Raw genomic sequence first — 20256 nt, 5'->3', positions numbered from 1 at the left:
TTCGGGGGTCCCGGATTCGGATGCTACGATGCGGGACTGATTGGCTGGAACGGGGCAGAGACTGCTGAGGTCAACCCCGCCTCGCCCGGCGTCTCCCGGGCCCGGCTTGTGGAGTTCACGTAGGAGCTTCTCATACCTTCCCGCCGAGCCCGGGGCTCCTGGCGTCGCGACCCCTTGCCGCACCTCTAGCGCCCTCAAGTTGGGGCTGGGTTGCGTCCCTCCTGTTCCCCAGAGACACTCCTAAAATTCCTTCGGTGAGGCAGAGCCTGGAAAACCTACCCAGGAAATCCCTGAGCTCGCTCAGCTGGAAAAGGGGGCTCCATCATGAACCGGGGCTTCGGGTTTTTATAAACCCCGCTCACTGGAGCGCCCATTGTCTGCTAAGCAGCTGCCTTGCTGCAAGAAGGTGAATGCGAACTGATGTGGGCCACATCCTACGGAGACAGACATCAGGACATCCGTGACTCCTGCAAGCCTGAAGAATAGTCTTTCCATACGTTTGGCCCTCTCTCACCTTCCTCTTCTGAGGGGAGGTAGGCCAAAGGCGGAATTACTTACAGGTTTTCCAGGACTTCGAATGTAGCTTAGGCATTAGGGGCAGGTAAAAGGGGGGCAAGAGAATGATCCAATGCCTACTGTACACATGATCATTTCCTAGATGCACATTTATTTTACCAAAGTGCCTTAACTCTGCAGTGAGAGCTTCGGACAAGTTTGGTTCCAGTATGTGATGTCCTCTAAATTAGCACCCCAATCCACCTCTAATGAATAAAATAAAACCCCTATGCTGTTCCCTTTACCGCAGAAGCTGCACACACAACTCCTACAACACGTAGCACAGGTAAAACCAGTTCTGAATCCTTAAGCTTACTGACTCCATCCCTTCAGAAAGCTAGAAATTGTTCAGTAGAAAAGGTAGCAAATAGAAAGATACAAAATATGCAAGTCATTACACTCAAAGCAAGTAAAGATTACTTTTAATTATAAACTGGCCATAAACCCAAATGAGGATATAGTCATTGTAGAGCAAAATGATACAATGCACCCAACCCGATATTTACATTAAAATATTTCCAGTCACATTAACTTTCAAACAAAAAGACTTAACGAATTTACAAATTTTTCCAAGACGTGAGAAGTGAAAAATGTTTTTGAATGCCATCTGAGCAGGATAGTAAAATCACTAGAATAGTCTTTTTAAGTTCTCAGTTACTGGACTGAAAAGATAAAGCTGATGAAAATTGGTGAACAATTTGTTCCTTTCCATAACTACTATCAGATTAATTTTAAAAAGATTATTTTTAAATCTATGCCAACTATGGGAGTAGATCACAAGACAGTCAGTTCCAGTAGCATGTGATTAGGTGGGGGGAGGAAAGGGGGTTATAAAGGAATATTTCTTTGTTTGGGTGACACAAAGATGAATGGTCTATTGTCTTACTGTCTGAAAAGAAAAAAACAACTCAACAGTGCCACCTCCTGGAGAAATTACCAAATACACTTTTAAACGCTATTAAATTTGTTCCAATTATCTGTACCTTCACTTTTTAGTATGTTGCTTTTAGTTATCACAGGCTTACAGTACTTATATATTTCCTTCTTCAAACTGTATCAGCTTCCGGGACATGGTAACTTGCATATGGCACTGAGAAAATGTTTGAGTGAATATATTTATTATTTCACTTTTTAAATTGGAAACCCTAGGAACTATATTTCATTTTTGTCTAATGAGATTGACATTAAATATAAAAGTGGCACTGTCAGTTCTCCTTTGTGAGATACTGGACATAAGATTTCACCTTATTTGCAGGACTAAAGTAAATTTATCTTATTACTAAAAACCATACCTTTCTCCAGGAAACATTCTATAGCAGAAAGATAACATAAAGCAATTACACATCATGAAACCATTGCTGTTCGTAGTAAGATCACTTCTTTAACCTAAGAAAGCTTGTTTTAATATTCTACAAAAAAATCAAAGTTCTACCTCTTTGAAGAATGCCAATTATAGAAGGTACGAAATTTACTGTTTTACCAGGTAAAACGCAAATATGCTGCCCAGCCAGTGGGAGGGAAAACAACTTAAGCTGAGGCGAACGGACATAGGCTAAGAGCTACTCCTTAGTATTTGGGTATTTTTCCCCCTATGAAATGCATGTGATTCAGAGACACAACTCACCTCTCCCAAAAGCAACATGGGCTTTATCCATTTCTGCATTAACCTAGAGTTAAAAAGGAATATTGTTTATTGTTTGGCTCTCCCCACTAGAAGTTTCACAGGAGCACAGATCATATCTACCATTTGAACAGCTCTCTGCCTGATGGCTAATACATTTCTTGGCATATAGTAGGTAGGTGCTCAATAAATTTGTTACAGGAATAAATGAGATAGGATTTTCAAGGGTATTTTCTATTAGGATTTAATAAAACAAAGTGATCTTTAGAGAAACAAATCTCCCCATCAACATGCAATACTTAATAAGTGTTAAAATCACTAGAAGTCTCTGGAACATTCAGTAACAATATACTCTAATTCTCTGCTTTCCTTATGTGTTATTCTAGGGCAAAATCCCTTTCTTCCAAATGTTTCCTATCATTGCAGTTTCCAAATGTATATAAACATGTTGTTTTTTGTTGAACTACAGTATGGATTTAGTATGAATTCAGCCTACCCAAATAGTCATAATTTATTAACATATAGTACAACTTCCTACACATTAATATACCCAGAGCCCAGCAAATAATTATGGGGTCCCTGTTAGTGAATTAAATCAATTCTGCATCATCCACATATGGATTAGCCATGTTGTGGACAGTGCAAGTACTTTTCAAATCTCCAGATTTCCCTATTACTCAAGAGCTGGTGATCTGAAACAAGAAAATTTGAGCTGTTCAAGTCCCAACAGCTTAATTTTGTGTGTCCATGGGCACACAGCATTAGATTCTTCATCTGCTAAGTAGTGATACTGATACCATCTTCCCATGGTAATTTTTGAGGCTGAGATAGAATGATTCTTTAAACAATCTCCACCAATCATATGATGGCAGCTCTAATGGGGAAAGTTCATCATTCATTCCAAAGTCTAATGTAAACTGCTTCTGAATTTTACAATTCTCTTACTGATATAGAGATTTGTAATTGATTGCCAGTGAGGCCAAGGTCATTAATTTAATTCTTTCTTAGTCCTTCACTTCGTAAACAAGGAAATCTCTTTCCAAATTGTCTATCAAGACCCAAGAACTGGTACAACACTGTTGATGGCTGATTCCAACCCATCAATGTTTTGAGGAGGACCTCAAAACATGTTCTTCTGAGTCAATTAGTAGCATCTCCTTATAAGAAAAGCAGCAAAAATACACGTTTGCTCCAGAAATTACAGGGCTGAAATGGATTTACAGTGCTGTTAACATCTATTAACCACTGGGAAGAGCTGGACTAGTTCATTTATCAACACCATGGGATTAATGGATATAGTTGATTCTGTTATAGAGCATCACTAAAACAGTTTTAGAACAGACATCTTCATAGAATAGGGATATTAATAACACTGTCCTTTTGGCCCACTAACATTTGCATTTCAAACAAAAGACTGTATTACAATGGCTGGGCACAGTGGCTCTCGCCTATAATCCTAGCACTTCAGGAGGCAGAGGCGGGAAGATCACTTGAACCCAGGAGTTTGAAACCAGCCTGGGCAATATAGTGAGACCTCATCTCTTAAAAAAAAAAAAAAAAAAAAAAGACTATTAGAAGAGAACAGTCTATTAACAAATATTTTAAAATTTTCTTTATTTCAGAACTGCCTTTATGTACAGACATCATTTAAAAAATGCACATACAATGGAGATTTTCCAAGGAACAGGAGCTGGAAATAAAATTTAAGGACATTATTAGAACTGAAATTGTCCCAGAGAAGTTCTGAGGATCAGGATTCGTTAAATGTCCTTGATAACCTCTTCAAGTTCTTCCTTTGTGAACATGTGGAAATTCTGGCCAGGCTGCACTGTGGCTAGCTGGAAAGAAAACAGAAGGGTTAATAAGCTGGGCTGAGTTACCCTGCTGATGGCCCTACCATGGTCAGGAGAAGCTGTGTTGGTGATGCAGCTATTCATTAGGAACTAAGGGATCTGCTGTCCCAAGGATATCCTTTCCAGGCAGCAGGTCCCTAAAATAGCTCTCTGGCTCCAAAATAAAAATGCTTATTGACCAAATTTTCTATTTTAAGGTTAACTCACCACATCATACTTAACCAAATGCCTGGCATCATTGTCATTTCTTGAAGTCACTTCAACAGGGATCACAAAAGCAGCAGCAAAGTACGTGGAGTCAGTACTTTTTTCTGTTAAAGACTCCTTTAGAAATATATTTGAAGTATATTTAAATACTTAAAAGTTGAGCTTGTGTGTGTGACTTGAGGTTACTTGGCCACTCTGTGCCTCTATTTCTTCATCTGTACAATGAGGACAATAAGAATAGCTAATTCATAGAGTAGTTGTGAGGATTAAATGTTAATATATATAAAGTGCTTACACCATTATTGCCTACAACAAATAATCATTAACTATTGTCAGGTATTTTCTCTAAAATTGTTTATGTGGCAAAACTTAACAAAAAAGTTTTTTTTGTTTGTTTTTGTTTTTGTTTTGAGATGGAGTTTCGCTCTTGTTGTTCAGGCTGGAGTGCAATGGCATGATCTAGGCTCACCGCAACCTCCGCCTCCCGGGTTCAAGCGATTCTCCTGCCTCAGCCTCTCGAGTAGCTGGGATTACAGACATGCGCCACCACACCCGGCTAATTTTGTATTTTTAGTAGAGACGGCGATTCTCCATGTTGGTCAGGCTGGTCTCGAACTCCCAACCTCAGGTGATCTGCCCACCTCGGCTTCCCAAAGTGCTAGGATTACAGATGTGAGCTACTGCACCTGGCCTGTTACGTTTTTTTAAAAGAACTGGCCCAGAAAAGATTTCATTAACACTGGCATAGGAAATCAGTTGTGACTGCTGAAGATATCAGTAATAACTGGAAATCCAGATTATATTTACATTTAAAAGCAACAACAACAATAAAAAACTAGGGTCAGAAGATGGTTAATTTCAAATTTAACTATCATGACTAGGTTTTCCATTCTCTCTGTTGATCATGTCCCACAGTTTTGGGCAATACTGAGCAATAGGTGCCACTTCACATTTGCCTCAAAAGATTTGTGTTTTACATGTCATTTCCTCATAGTGTCTTTTTTCTTCAATTTTTAAAATTAAACACATGGCTGGAAACAGTAGCTCATGCTTGTAACCCCAGCACTTTGGGAGATGGGAGGATCACTTGAGCCCGAGAGTCAAAAACCAGCCTGGACAACACAGGGAGACCCCGTGTCTACCAAAAAAAAACCCCAAAAAACTAGCAGGGGGTGTAGCAAACGCCTGTGTCCCACGTACTCAGGAGGCTGAGGTGGGAGAATTGCTTGACCCTGGGAGGTTGTGGCTGCAGTGAGTTGTGATCATCCCACTGCACTCCAGCCTGGGTGACAGAAAGAGGTTCTGTCTAAAACAATAAATTAATTAATAATAATTTTTAAAAATTAAATATAGTAGGGCATTTTAAAGTAATTTTCAGTACTAATATTTAATGTAACTTGAAAGTTGCTAGAGAGAATCAGCATAATCCAGTTATATGATGTTTAGTATCCTCTGCCTCATCTATAAGTAAAATTCAGAAAGACTGCTGCACGTCTTAAGACTTCTGATATCTGGGAACAGACTTAAAAAAAAAGTTCTCCTCTCAAAGCTTGTAGTCTCCTCTAGATTCTCCTAAAAGATATATCTCTAATTACATGAAATGTCAGAAAAGTCCCAAATATATCTGCAAAATATAGGTAAACAATTAGTTTACCATGTAGACCATGAGTTCCATTCCAAGGATATTTAAACATACAAATATTATTACTGCTTCTCTTGGCCAGGCGTGGTAGCCTGTAATTCCTTCAATTCTGGCACTTTGGGAGGCTGGGGCAGGCAGATCACTTGAGGTCAGGAGTTCGAGACCAGCCTGGTGAACATGGCAAAACCCTGTCTCTACTGAAAATACAATAATTAGTCGGGCATGGTGGCGCACGCCTGTAGGCCCAGCTGAGGCACAAGAATCACTTGAACATGGGATGTGGAGGTTGCAGTGAGCCGAGATCGCACCACTGCACTTAGCCCAGGCAACAAAGTGAGATCCTGTCTCAAATAAATAAATAAATAAATAAATAAAAATGTTACTACTGCTTCTCTTAAGATATATCTTTACTTGATGATCAATGACATGAGGACAGAGAAATATAAGAGCAATAATCTAAAGAGTGAGGGCCTAAAGAATTTCACTCATGACTCAGGCTAGCCTTCTCAAAACATTACAGGGGCTAAAAAGCAGAAACTGGGAAATCTCTGAGTGGAACAGTCCTACAGAAGAACTGGAACGCAAATCAATACTATTAATAATAGCGTCTGAGCCAAGGACTGCCTTCAGGAAGTTGCTCATCACTAGATAAGTAAAAATAATCCCTTACATTTGCATAATAATAAATGTATTTGCATAATATGAAAGATACTTTTCTATTTATTATCTCACTTTCAAAAAACATCTCTGTGAGGCAGGTAGAACAGATATTTTCTTTCAATTTATTTCACCAATAATTAATTACTAAGCACCTGTGTATTAGTTACATGTACTTGTGACTAAGGATCCAAAGATGAAGAAAGTCTTTATTTACTAAGTGCTAGATGCCAAATGTGTTCAATGTCAGGTAAGTGTTGTAATAGAACTAAGAATATGTTTAAGAGTGATCTGGAGGAGCCCAGGAAGGCTTCAGGGAGAAGCAACTTTTGAGTTGTGTATTAAAGCATGGCAAGAATGGGTCAGACAGTCAAAGACAGGAAGGGCAAACAATGTGCAAATGCACAGAACCACAAAAGAACACGACATATTTGCAAAACTGAAAATAATTCTGTATGGCTAGACCACAGCTTGCACATGGAATATGACGTGAAAAGGAGAGGGAGTAGGGGGTCAGAGCTCATGGGAGACAGTACGTTAAAGTGGTTAAAAGTATAAGACCTAAGACCAGACCTGGATTCAAATCCTGACTCTACCATTTACCTGTTGGCCCTACCGTCTCAAAGCCAGTTTCCTCTTCTGTAAAATAAGATTTTCGGAATAGGAATATCTATCTCATAGAAGTGTTGTGAAGATTAAGAGAAGTAATTGCATGTAAAATGCTTAGCAAAGTCTCTAATAGATTAAACAAATGACTTAAGAAGTAGTGAATTATGCCATGAAAAGAATTTTGGAATTTATCTCACAGACAATAGAAGTCAGAAAAGGTTTGTTTTTTGTTTTTTTTTTTTTGAGACAGAGTCTCGCTCTGGAGTGCAGTGGCATGATTCCAGCTCACTGCAACCTCCGCCTCCTGGGTTCAAGCAATTCTCATGCCTCAGCCTCCCAAGTACCTGGGATTACAGGCACATGTCACCGTGCTTAGCTAATTTCTTGTATTTTTATTAGAGACAGGGGTTTCACCATATGGGCCTGGCTGGTCTTGAACTCCTGGCCTCAAGTGATCCACCCATCTTGGCTTACCAAAGTGCTGGGATTACAGGCGTGAGCCACATGTCCAGCCAGAAAATATTTTTTAAGTGGAGAACCATTAAGATTAGATATAGCTTAGAAAATCCACTATAGTAGCACAATGAGGAAAAAATGGACTGAAATGGAGGAGGGCAAGATTAATTAGGAAGCCTCTGAAAATATACAAGGTAGGGGAAAAATGGGAACCTGAACAAAAGGTGGCACTGGAAGTAGGGATGGAGAAGGGACATTGATTTGGGAGTTATTTATAAGGGAGCAAAGAAATGACTGAGTAAAAGGGAAGGGAAGTCAAAGTCTTCCAGGTTTCTCGTGTGAATGACAAGTACACTGGGGGTGTCATCAACCAAGATTAGAAATATGGGAAGATGAAATGGTTTTTAGGAAAGATAATGATTTTAATTTTAGAACTGTCAAATCTGAGGTGAATCCTTCAAAAAAGTCAAATGATAGTTCCAAAGAGTGACCATGAAATCTGACAAATAAGAGTTATCTTAGCAAGGAGCAGTCTCATGGAAATAATAAAAGCTGAAACAAATAGTAGTGATTGAGGAGTAAATGAGAGGTGAAGCAGTGGAGATAATACAGGTTCTGTTTGGAGGAGACTTGGCAATAAAGGTGAAAAAATAGGATGGATGAAATAGCACTCAGCAATGAAATGTAACAGAATTGATGCAACACGGGTGAATCTCAAAATCATGCCAAGTGAAAGAAGTATAGTCCCTATAGTCACCTATAGTCCCAATTACTCAGGAGGCTGAGGCAGGAGAACTGCCTGAGGCCAGGAGTTTAAGACCAGTCTGGGCAACACAGCAAGACCCCATCTCTAAAAAAATTAAGAAACATTAGCCAGGCATGGTGTGTGCACCTGTAGTCCCAGCTACTCGAGAGGCTGGGGTGGGAGGACTACTTGAGCTCATGAGTTCAAGACCAGTCTAGGCAATATAGCCAGACCTCATCTCTTAAAAAAACAAACAAAAACATTTATATGAAATTCTAGAACACAAAACAAATCTATAGTGACAAAAAGTAGATCAATGTGGGGGAAGAGACTACAAAGGGACATGAGAGAACTTTTTGGGAGGATCAATATAATGACTGGGGTGACAGATACTGGGGGTTGTACATTTGTCAACATCTGCTGAATTGTAAACTTAAAATAGGTACATTTTACTGTATATAAATTATATCTCAAAAAAGTTCATTGAAAGTAAGGACACTCGATAGAAGGAGGTACATATAAAGATTTTCTTAAAAAGAAAGATGTAAGATGTAACTTGGATATATATATATATTTTGAGACAGAGTCTCGCTCTGTCACCCAGGCTGGAGTGCAGTGGCGCGGCATGATCTCGGCTCACTGCAAGCTCCACCTCACGGGTTCACGCTTCTCCTGCCTCAGCCTGTGGAGTAGCTGGGACTCTAGGCGCCCGCCACCACACCCGGCTAATTTTTTTTGTATTTTTAGTAGAGAAGGGGTTTCACCCTGTTAGCCAGGATGGTCTCAATCTCCTGACCTCGTGATCCGCCAGCCTCGGCCTCCCAAAGTGCTGAGATTACAGGCATGAGCCACCACGCCTGGCCGGATATTTTCCTTTTCTTAGGGGAAGCAGTTCATGTAGGGAGGCTGGAGCTCCAAGGAACAACTAATAGACTAAGAACTTAAAGCAGATGGGCTCTAGAGCAGTGGCTCCCAAATGTCAGTCCTTCTTAGACTGACCTTTCACAGCAGCCTATGAAAGCTGGTTCTATGGGTGAGACATTCACCAACAATACTCTCCAGTCCTCTCTAATCTTCTGTTCTTAACTAGTCAATCCCCTACCATGGATTAATCCAACCATCCATTTTCTCATGAGTGTGGTCAACAAATATCCTGGTAAGTACTGATTGGTTTAATTACTGATATATAATTACAGCCTTGGTTGGCCTTTAAATTTTATTTATTTATTTTTTGAGACAGAGTTTCGTGCTGTTGCCCAGGGTGGAGTGCAGCTGGAGTGCAATCTCAGCTCACTGCAACCTCTACTGCCCAGGTTCAAGCAATTCTCATGCCTCAGCTTCCCGAATAGCTGAGATTACAGGCACGCACCACCACACCCAGCTAATTTTTTGTATTTTTTTAGTAGAGACGGGGTTTCACTATGTTGGCCAGGCTAGTCTCGAACTTCTGGCCTTACGTGATCTTCCTGCCTTGGCCTCCCAAAGTGCTGCGATTACTGGCCTCAACTACGATTTTAATATGGCCCAGCAATCCTTTTACTCTTCCCTGTCTTCTCATAACGACTTTTCCAAATATTTCGCATTCTCAATTTTACTGTTGCATTCACCTACCCTCGGCAGATGACCTTACAATCACTAGGGAAAATCTGGGGAAATGTGGGACATCTCTCCAGGTTTACCGCCAAACCCACCTATCTTTACTCATCATTACTTCCTTTGCTTCTGTCTACTCTTAGCATTACTGAAAAAGGACATTCCCAAGCTGGTCCATACCTCTCCAGTCTCATCCCTTACCGTCCCCCACCATCTTATATACATCCCACACCTCAGCGGTCAGACAAAACCTCAAAGTTTCCTTTACCCACAATATTATTTTTACATCTTGAACCCTTTGCACATGTTGTCCCGTCTTCCTGGAATACCTTTCTGCTCCCTTTTCCAGACATCACCTCTTCCAAGAAGCTTCCCTAATGCTTTAGTCTAAGTTGTACATACTCACAGGAATCTGTTTTTACTGCTATTATAGAAGTATCACCCCAGGTTCTTATTATCTATATGTTCCCTGCACTACACAGTATACTACTTGAATAGGAATTGGATTTTCTGTGTCTGTAACCCTGGGCATCTAGCATAATGCCTGCTATATAATGGGTACTCAATATGATGCTGAATGAATTTTACTTTTCAAAACCAACTCCTTCATGTGTACCATGCCTTACCTCTTCTATAACTTTTCCATCACTATCCTAACCTCTCCTTTTATTTCTTTCAGCTTTTTTTTTTTTTGAGACGGAGTCTCGTTCTGTCGCCCAGGCTGGAGTGCAGTGGTGCAATCTTGGCTCACTGTAAGCTCCATCTCCCGGGTTCAAGCGATTCTCATGCCTCAGCTTCCCAAGTAGCTGGGATTACAGGCGTCCACCACCACGCCTGGCTAATTTTTGTATTTTTAGCAGAGATGGGGTTTCACCATGTTGGGCAGGCTGGTCTTGAACTCCTGCCCTCAAGCGATCCACCTGTCTCAGCCTCCCAAAGTGCTGGGATTACAGGCCACTGCGCCCAACTCTTTCAACATTTTTCTATACACTAGTTTCATCTCCGTTTATATTTTCAAGACTTTTCCACATCCTTAAAAAGACACAATCCTTTTCTTTAATGCTATCTTCTGCCGACACTAATCAAACTTCTTGAGAAAGCAGCATACTATTGTTTTCTCCACTCATCATCTCCCTTTCATTCTTTTTATTTTATTTTTGAGACAGAGTCTCGCTCTATCGCCCAGGTTGGAGCACAGCATCACAATCTCAGCTCACTGCAACTTCCGAATCCTGGGTTCAATCAATTCTCATGCCTCAGCCTCCCGAGTAGCTGGAACTACAGGTGTGTGCCGCCACACCTGGCTAGTATTTGTATTTTTGGTAGAGTCGGGGTTTTGCCATGCTGGCCAGACTGGTCTCGAACTCCTGGCCTCAAGTGATCTGCCTGCCTTGGCCTCCCAAAGTGCTGAGATTACAGGCGTGAGCCACCTCGCCAGGCCTCATTCTTTAACTCACTGAATTCTGGCTTCTGCCAGCACCACTTTACTAAAGCTGCTTATTATTCAAAGGCTGTTAATAATTTCTTAGGAACTAAATATACAAAAATGTCATTTCCATGATCTATGTAGTCTTCAGCAATGCCAGCTATGATATCTGAATAAAAAACAATAAAACAGCCAGGTGCAGTGGCTCTCACCTATAGTCCCAGGTACTCAGTAGGCTGAGGCAGGAGAATTGCCTGAGGCCAGGAGTTTAAGACCAGTCTGGGCAACACAGCAAGACCCCATCTCTAAAAAAATTAAAAAACATTAACCAGGCATGGTGTGTGCACCTGTAGTCCCAGCTACTCGAGAGGCTGGGGTGGGAGGACTACTTGAACTCATGAGCTCAAGACCAGTCTAGGCAATATAGCCAGACCTCATCTCTTAAAAAAAAAAAACGAAAAAAATCCAACAATAAAACAGAAAGTACCTCAATGTTTGTTGCATTCAGCTTCTCCTCCATTACTTGTTTGAGGATGATGAGTGAAGACTTGATGGCTTCTTTCAAAGTCATAGACTTGAAACAAAGAAGGCAAGAAGATGCCTATTAATTATACACAATCCATCCTTCCTTCAAAGATTTTCCCTTTATCTCACTGAAAAAAGTATTTAGCAAGTATGTCAAACATCTTACTTAGTATGGTGCATTACAAGTATCTCCAGAACTCAAGTAAATGGCAAATAAGTAGAATACACTTTTTCAGGAAAAAAAAACCCCAAACCTTATTGTGAGCCACAATAAAGTCACCAACCAAAGTAATCTTTGAAGAAGGGGAAAGGGATAGACTAGTCTTGTGTACATTTGAATTCCTCTTTTAATTTAGAAGATAATATTATTGGTAATATCCAATGAACAATAATGCCCAAATGATCTAAGAGGTAGCCCAATGGTTTAGAAAATTCAAATTTACCCTGTTTTGTACCTAATTTCCTCCACATGTAAAAGCAATACCATTAGGAGCTAATGTGAGCAGGCATCCCTGTATGAACCACCTGAATAAGTAGAGCAGCCTTCAATCACACCAATGAGTTACCCCAAACCAAATCTTCCCATCTCACAAAGAAAATACCAAATGCCCACTTGCTTCAAGAGCCAATTGTAAAGTGCTAAGTAAAGCTATGAAGATAGAGGATAAACATATTGTGGTACATCCATACCATGGTATATTACTCAGCCATCAAACGGAAATACTGGAACAACATGAATGGATCTCAAAAACAGTGTGTTAAACAAAACAGATACAAACTGACTAACTGTTTAATTCCATTTATAACAAAGCACAACAGACAAAACTAATGGACAGTGGTAAACATGGTGGTAAACATGGTTGCAAGGGAGGGAAAGAGATTGACTGGAATGTGGATGAGCATTTTTCTGGTGGTGATGAAAGTGTTATTTATCTTGTTTTGCAATTGTCAAAACAGAACTGAACTCTTAAGGTTTGCACATTTTATTATATGTAAATTATACCATGATTAAAAAAAATAGTAAGAGTTGTGAGAATACTTAATTACCTTGTGGTAAACTTCTTGCAAGGAGCTCTGGGCACCCTCTGAAGCAGAGCCAATTGCTCGAGCATCACACTGTACAAAGGTCCCAGATGGGTCCATATGAAACCTGCAAAACCCCCAAAATGAGGACTAAAATGCTCAGGAGTGGTGGCACTTTATGTAACAAACGTCTCACTAAAACAAAGTATAAATGCTTGGCCCTGCAGCCAGGAAACACCACTGAAATATTGAGGCACAGATCTAAAAGATGTTCTATGTCTGGAGAAACCAGACATTTTAAAAACTGTTTAAGAAAATTAGTACCTTCCTTAGGGATTTAGAAGTATAGTATGTATAAATATGGTACTTGTTTATGCCTATCTTAGAAATATTTGAGGATGAGGATCAGATCAACATTCCAGAGCAAAGCTCTAAAACATACCCTGACTATAGTAACAAGTTACTTCTAATTCCTTCCAGAATTAGCACTGGTTCCAATAGGGGAATTCTTCATGGAATCCCCAAATTTCTGCAAACGGTATAGAATCACTAAACTTTAGTATTAGAAGCCATATATATATGTATATACATACACACACACACACACTCTACAATAGCCCTTTTTACAATAATCTTTTTTTAATGTATTTTTTAAAGAGATGGGGTCTGGCTCTGTTATCCAGGCTGGAGTGCAGTGGCATGATCATAGTTCACTACAGCCTGGATAACAACTCCCAGGCTCAAGAGATCCTCCTGCCTCAGCCTTCAAGTAGCTGGGACTACAGGTGTGTGCTAATACCTGGCTAATACTCTACAATAATCTTCTCAGTCTCCACCCCAAATTAAAATAATTCCCCGCAAAAGCATGGGGGAAAATTACAAAATGGTACTTACAGCTGGGGTCCTTTCTCATCAACTCCTCCAAATAACAATGCTACTCCAAAGGGACGAGACTAGAACCAAAAAATAAGAGATATTAAGATAAATGGCTATAAAGTAAGGAGGTGAGAGGGGCTGGGAATGTTATGTTCACAGGACAAATGTCCTAAATCCCACAGAACAATAAGAAAACTCGACAGAAGTATCACACTCACCATGGCACCTGGATCTGCATCTTCTTCTCCAAACTGCAAAGCCAGATTGGACACAGCTTGGGTCACACTCTCCACTGTCATTGTCTCATTGTAGGTGAACCAGTGGTTCTAGAAGAAGAGCAAAACATGGTACAACCTTCTAATAAGGACATTAAAGCAGCCCACCATCTCACTACGCACATCCCTTTAAACTGGGATTGAAAACTGAAGGCTCAAATGTGGTTTTCTTAATTAACATTAACCCTGAGTACTTGGGAGTACATGAGAGGAAGAGAAATAGCTCTGGAAATAAACATATCACAAGGACTCTAAGCAACGACGGACAAGAGAATTACTGCCTTGAAAAAGAGGGTTATGCCTCAAAGCACCAAGTTTACTCTTTCAAAAACTAAAAGTGCCTCTTTCCCTCAAAGACTCTAGCTTATTCTGTTGATGTTTAAATGACTTATTCTTACATAAGTACAGACAGCAAACTTGCAAATAAGTACAAAAAATTTTACCATGTGATGTATTTTTCTTACTAGCCTATCTTCAAGCAGCAGCTACAAAGTTTAAAAAAAAAAAAACAGTATCCCTGACCAGTATTTATCAGTTGGTACAAGTTATTACTCACCAAAGGAGGGCTGTTATTTACAAGCCTGGCAGCAAAGGCAGCTGAGGGGAGAATATCCTTTAACTACATCCACCTTCTGCCATGATGCTCCCACACAAAGTCAATTAGGAAACAATGCATGCTTTATATATAGGCAAAGCCAAAAAAAAAAGGAAGACACTGTCAGCACTACTGACCAGAGCCTCTTTAAAACTGCAATGATTGGACAGCTAAACTCCAAGCCCCAGGAAGTTCTAACTGGGAATTCTACCCAAAATTACTCCCAAGAGCCACATCTAATATTGACACAGGTACCTGCAGTATAGCCCAGGCAGCTAGATAATCACTAAACAAGGAACTCAAGCATCCTGGTAAAAAGGAGATAATGCCAATTTTACCTGTGTCTCCACTCTGGCTTTATCAATTAAAGTCTTAGCATCAGCAATTAGCCCACTCATGGCACAACCTGCAATGTAAAAGCGACAGTCACCCAGTGGCCAAATCCTTGTAAAACTCTTTCATCCACTCAGGAAATCCTGAAATTCTGGATTGGAACCATGGCAGCCATTCAGCTATCCCATGGCATTTTATACCCAAAAGATTAGATAGGAAATGATCTGCACTGAACCCAAGTATTAATGATATTAGAAACAAAAAACCATCCACAATGACACAGAAGTCCAGACGATAAAAATAAGCCCAGAGAAAGGCAGCTAACCAAACATGAATTTCCACATATTACATCCCTAAGCATCCCTTTAGCACTCTTTGTAGACGACGATACATTTTCAAACGAAGCAAATACTAATGCCCCAACCTGGGAAACAAGGAAAAGAAAATCACCTCACTATGGACTACAGTGGAGGACTCTCGAATAAATCAAAAGCCTTTTGCCTCTCTGTCCCAAACACAAAGCAACTAGTTATATCAGAGAGAGTTTGCCTGATGGCCCAAGCTGTCACGATTATGGCTATAACTGTTATTTTACATGCCATGGCTCAAATCTAAATCTCCAGCCTAAGTTTCTCTCCCAAGTTTCAGACATATAAAGCCAAATAACTTCCTTAATATATCTACTTGGACATATCACACACTCATTTCCCTTCCAGACCCCGTCTTCTTCTTTGGCCCTCACAATCAATCAGATCACAAGTTCTGTCAATTTCTATCTTCCTCTCCATTCTCTGGCTACTGTGTTGGTTAAAACCTTCACCATCTCTTTGTTTGGACTATTACAAATTTTTCAACTGGCCTCCATGCCTCCAGTTTCAGCCCTCTTTAGTCTATCTTTAATATCATTATCAGAATGGCCTTTCTAAAATTATAATGGGATCCTATTACCTCATTGCTTAAAACCTTTCCCATCCTTGCAAAAGGATTACATTGAAGCCCTTCAGTGTGGTAAAAAAGGAATTCCGCTCTCTGACCGACTCATCTGCTGCTGCAGTTCATGGCCCAGGCCTACAAAACTGCTTGTGCCATGGTATTTTATATTTTACACCATGATGGCTTCAGTCATTTCTATTCCCCCTGACTAGAATGCTCTCCCTTGCTATACCCAGACACTTGTTTGCCTTGTGTACACTTCCTTATCTTTCAGAATTAAACTCAGCTCAAAATCACTTTCATGGAATCCTTTTCTGAAAGCCCCACTACCGCTGACTCCAGGCAAAACTAATTATTTCTTCCCTTGTACTCCTACTAAGAACACACTAGTCTTTCTTAATACTTTTGTCACTTAATTGCATTGACTTACTTACATGTCCACCACCACAATTAGACTGTATGCTCCTGTAAAACAAGGACTATGTCTTATTCCTTTCTATATCCTGGTATCTAGCATAAGGTCTGGCACATTGTAGGCTCTCAATTTGTTGAACATAGTGACACTGAGCTACCTTCAAAAGACAAGTGACTTGAGTTAAAGAAGACACAATGTTCCAATCTTAAAAGATAAAATTTCAGTTTCTATATCTATGAAAGAGATAATATCAAGCTCGCAGAGTCACCATGGCATTTGGTTCTGATGCCTTCAAGCAATTAATTATTTTGCCAATGCTTCATTAATTAGATGACTAGACAGGTTAAGAAAATTTGGATAGCCAAATAAAATGCCATTCTATAAATAAGTAGAATTACTCACCCTGTAATACTATTATACAATGATGTCAGAAGCCAAGGCAGGGGAATTAAAGACCAAAAAAGTGGGTAGAGGCAACAAGGAATACAAAGATAATCTGAAAACAAAGGAGGAAGACTGATCTAGGCAAGTCTATATTATTCTTATAACTTGTAGTCACTTCAAAGATCTCAACCTTTGCATATTTCAACAACCATCACATTTACCAAGTCTAAATTTGAGGGGAAAGGAACTTCTGGGAGTAGGTTAAACATAAATGAGTCCTGCAACAGCCTCCTACTCCTACATTTACGCATTCTGGCCTACTGCCTGGAAAATAATAGCTAACAAGGGGATAACGTGTTCATTTCATAAACCTTCCTTGGAACATCATAGAGGACTAATTAACCCAGACCAGATCCTACAGAATAGCTTTCCTCCACTCCTTACCTATGTGAGCATCAATCTCTACAATTTTCTCAATGCTGCTGGGCTCCATCAGTGGGGAAGTAATTCTCTTCTCCACAGCTAGGCACACACCCTCTGATGTCTGGATCCCAATGGCTGTAGAACCAAGCTAAAGAGAAACATGTTATGATTACCAATATATAGGTCAAATAACTGTCTCACATACTCACCAGATAGCTCTCTGTAAATCTTCACATGATAGAAACTTCAACTGGCCACATTTTATAGGCAGAGAGAAGGAGCACCCTAACATACTGTAAGTAATTAATATACTATTCCTGTCAATAGCAAGAACATTGATTTACAGAATTTTGTGATTCTAAAAAGTTCTTTTTCCTCCCTTAAATTTTTTTAAAATTTTTAATGTTTTCTTTATAATTTACCCATGTAATTCCCAGAACCCCGAAAGAGTAAGTTCAACAAAGTCTTTCAAACACTGGAAAAATCCACTCTCTAATGCCAATATTTGGAGGACGGAGGATTCAAAAGTTCTAAACATAGTGGGCAAGAAAGTAATAAAACTCTTAATGTCTTCTCTGGACCTGGCCTCTTTTCACCTCTGCCATCTACCTTGGTCTGTCCCAAGAGGTGATGATATTCCCCAACCTACCTGACCTCCAAAAAAGTAATAAAGGAAGGTAGGGAGAGACGAAAAGAACCACCACCATCATCACCACCAACAACGTAAAACTATTAATTATTTAAGGTCGCTAGAAGTCCACAATATACCTGGAATTCATCTCTATCTCTACGTAACTCCCAGTCATCTACTCCTCTATGCCCACTTCCTGCAAAATGAGGATGACAATAATAATAAGGGTAAACACATTATATATTATAAAATGCTTAAAATGGTGCCTGCCAAATATGAACAAATGTTATTCATATTCCATGCCTAGATACTTCAATAGCCTCTCTCATCTTTAATCTCTCTCAATGTATCTCTAATGTTATAACCTGACTGATCTAAGAAAATGCTATTATCGTTATATTTCTTCTCTCAAGAATTAACATCACCCTATACTGCCTATAATATATCCAAATAAACTTCCAGAGCCTTCATATCCTGATGCCACTTTTCCCTTCCAACTTCACTACTCGTTATTCTCCAACAAAATCCCTCAGGTATAGCCCAGCCCACTGGCTCAAGCCACGTTATCTCCTACCCTTGCACCCCTCTGCTCATGCTGTCTCCCCTGGAATACATTCTTCCTTCCCCCAATCCAAATTCCACTCATCAAAGCCTTCCATGACTATGCTTTCTGCTTTGAATTCCATTATATTTAGTTATTTCTACAAAGTAATCACTGCCAAGTGTGAGCATTGCAAAGAGTTCCAAAGAATCCCATGAATCTTTATGTATAACTTGCTTAACATGTCTGCAGACTGAATGATCATTTCACACACATATATATTATTTTTCAAATGTGTTGAGTTGTGACTTTATTTAGAAGTGTTATTAAATGTACACCAGCTTTTTGTCATGTATTTTCTTAATCAGTGGATACCTGCATAACTACAGGAGATGAACTGTCAAAAAATTTTATGTAAAAAAATGAGTACTCAGGTTGGGCATGGTGGCTCATGCCTGTAATCCCAGCACTTTGGGAGGCTGAGGTGGGCAGATTGCATGAGTCCAGGAGTTCAAGACCAGCCTGGGCAACATGGTGAAACCCTGTTTCTATAAAAAATACAATAATTAGCCAGGCTTGGTGGCGTATGCCTGTACTCCCAGCTACACGGAAGGCTGAAACGGTAGGACTGCTTGAGCCCGGGAGGCAGAGGTTGTAGTGAGCCAAGATCACGCCATTGCATTCCAGCCTGGACAACAGAGTGAGACCCCATCTCAAAAAATAAATAAATAAAAATGAATGCTCATATTTCTAGTTAAAGGTGCAGACTAAAGACATAACATTAGTTCCACGCCTTCCTTAAGTCTATTGATGTAAGATTAAAGGACTTCTAAAAAGGCATAAATCCACTATAACAGAGAGTGGGAGAAGACACAGCAACAAAACTTTGAAGCTAAAAAGAAGATAGGTTAGTGATACCTGGGTAATCCAAATCCTAAACCAGCAGTAAAGAAAGTAAAGAAACAACCTGATTTTTATCACAGGACCTCAAAAAAGGAAATGGTGGCAACAAGGACCTCTGGAAATGGAAATGAACAAGGAGCTAAAAATTGCAAGATGGTTCAATGTTTAAGAAACAGATTCCCAGATCCCCTCCCCTATGCTGTAAAGCTAGATGACTGCACCTCCCCCACTCCCGTGGAAGACTCCAGGCTTATTCTCTGGAGACCATAAAATAGAGCGTCTTTGGATTGGGGACACCAAGCACAGTCTAAGGCAGGAATAATGTACTGAAAATGGGATAAATATGTAAAACTTTACAAACCAAATGTTAAGAACCTCAGCCTTCTTTCCCTACTCAGCTCTCAGAAGCCAGCAGCCAGAAATACCCTCCCGGAATGAAATGAGAAGAGGCAGTTTTCTCCTGAGCAATGTTTTTCAAACTTTTTGACCAAAAGCCACAGTAAGGAATACATTTGATTTCATAACTAAAACCCACAAATAAATATAAATACATAACAGAAACAAAATTTCAGGAAAAATACCACTCATCACTACTATGGGCAAGGCATTTTGATATCTACTGCTCTGTTTCACTTAAAAAAGAAATGTGGGCCAGGAGTGGTGGCTCATGCCTATAATCACAACACTTTGGGAGGCTGAGGCAGGAAGATCACTTGAGCCCAGGAGTTTGAGACCAGCCTGGGCAACATGGCAAAACTTTACCTCCACAAAAAATAAAAAAAATTAACTGGGTATGGTGGCATGTGCCTGTAGCTGGGGGCTGAGGTGGGAGGATCACTTGAGCCTGGGAGGTTGAGGCTTCAGTGAGCTGTGATCGTACCACTGCACTCCAGTCTAGGTGACAGAGTGACATTCTGTCTCAAAAGAAATGCTCCTCATGACCACTAAATTTATTTTATTATCTCCTAATAGGTCTAGACCTGCAGTTTGAAAAACATAGCTCTAAACAATCTGACCAGTTCAAAAGGAAAAAAA

General features: G+C 40.0%; 1 protein-coding gene across 3 annotated transcripts; it reads right to left on the bottom strand.

Annotated features, from left to right (window-relative positions):
• Positions 1–72: 72 nt before the first annotated feature.
• On the bottom strand, positions 73–19939 carry LOC129525664 (proteasome subunit alpha type-5-like). 3 transcript variants are annotated; one of them, XM_055357006.2, is made up of 8 exons: positions 19583–19939; positions 17168–17294; positions 14997–15064; positions 14007–14114; positions 13807–13865; positions 12937–13039; positions 11852–11938; positions 3785–4014 (listed from the first exon to the last, which is right to left on the bottom strand). In XM_055357006.2, exons 2-8 carry the CDS (start codon positions 17214–17216, stop codon positions 3937–3939), a joined length of 552 nt encoding a protein of 183 aa, XP_055212981.1. In that variant the 5' UTR covers positions 17217–17294; positions 19583–19939; the 3' UTR covers positions 3785–3936. The 3 variants fall into 3 exon arrangements, with proteins under 3 accessions (XP_063553790.1, XP_055212981.1, XP_063553812.1); XM_063697720.1 differs by lacking the exon at positions 19583–19939 and having other exon boundaries at positions 73–4014; positions 17168–17296; XM_063697742.1 differs by lacking the exons at positions 11852–11938; positions 19583–19939 and having other exon boundaries at positions 3813–4014; positions 17168–17278.
• Positions 19940–20256: the final 317 nt, after the last annotated feature.

The sequence above is a fragment of the Gorilla gorilla genome, chromosome 1 (assembly GCF_029281585.2).
Source record: "Gorilla gorilla gorilla isolate KB3781 chromosome 1, NHGRI_mGorGor1-v2.1_pri, whole genome shotgun sequence".
NCBI classification, from domain to species: Eukaryota; Metazoa; Chordata; class Mammalia; order Primates; family Hominidae; genus Gorilla; species Gorilla gorilla.
This window is presented reverse-complemented; position numbering and strand designations above follow the sequence as displayed.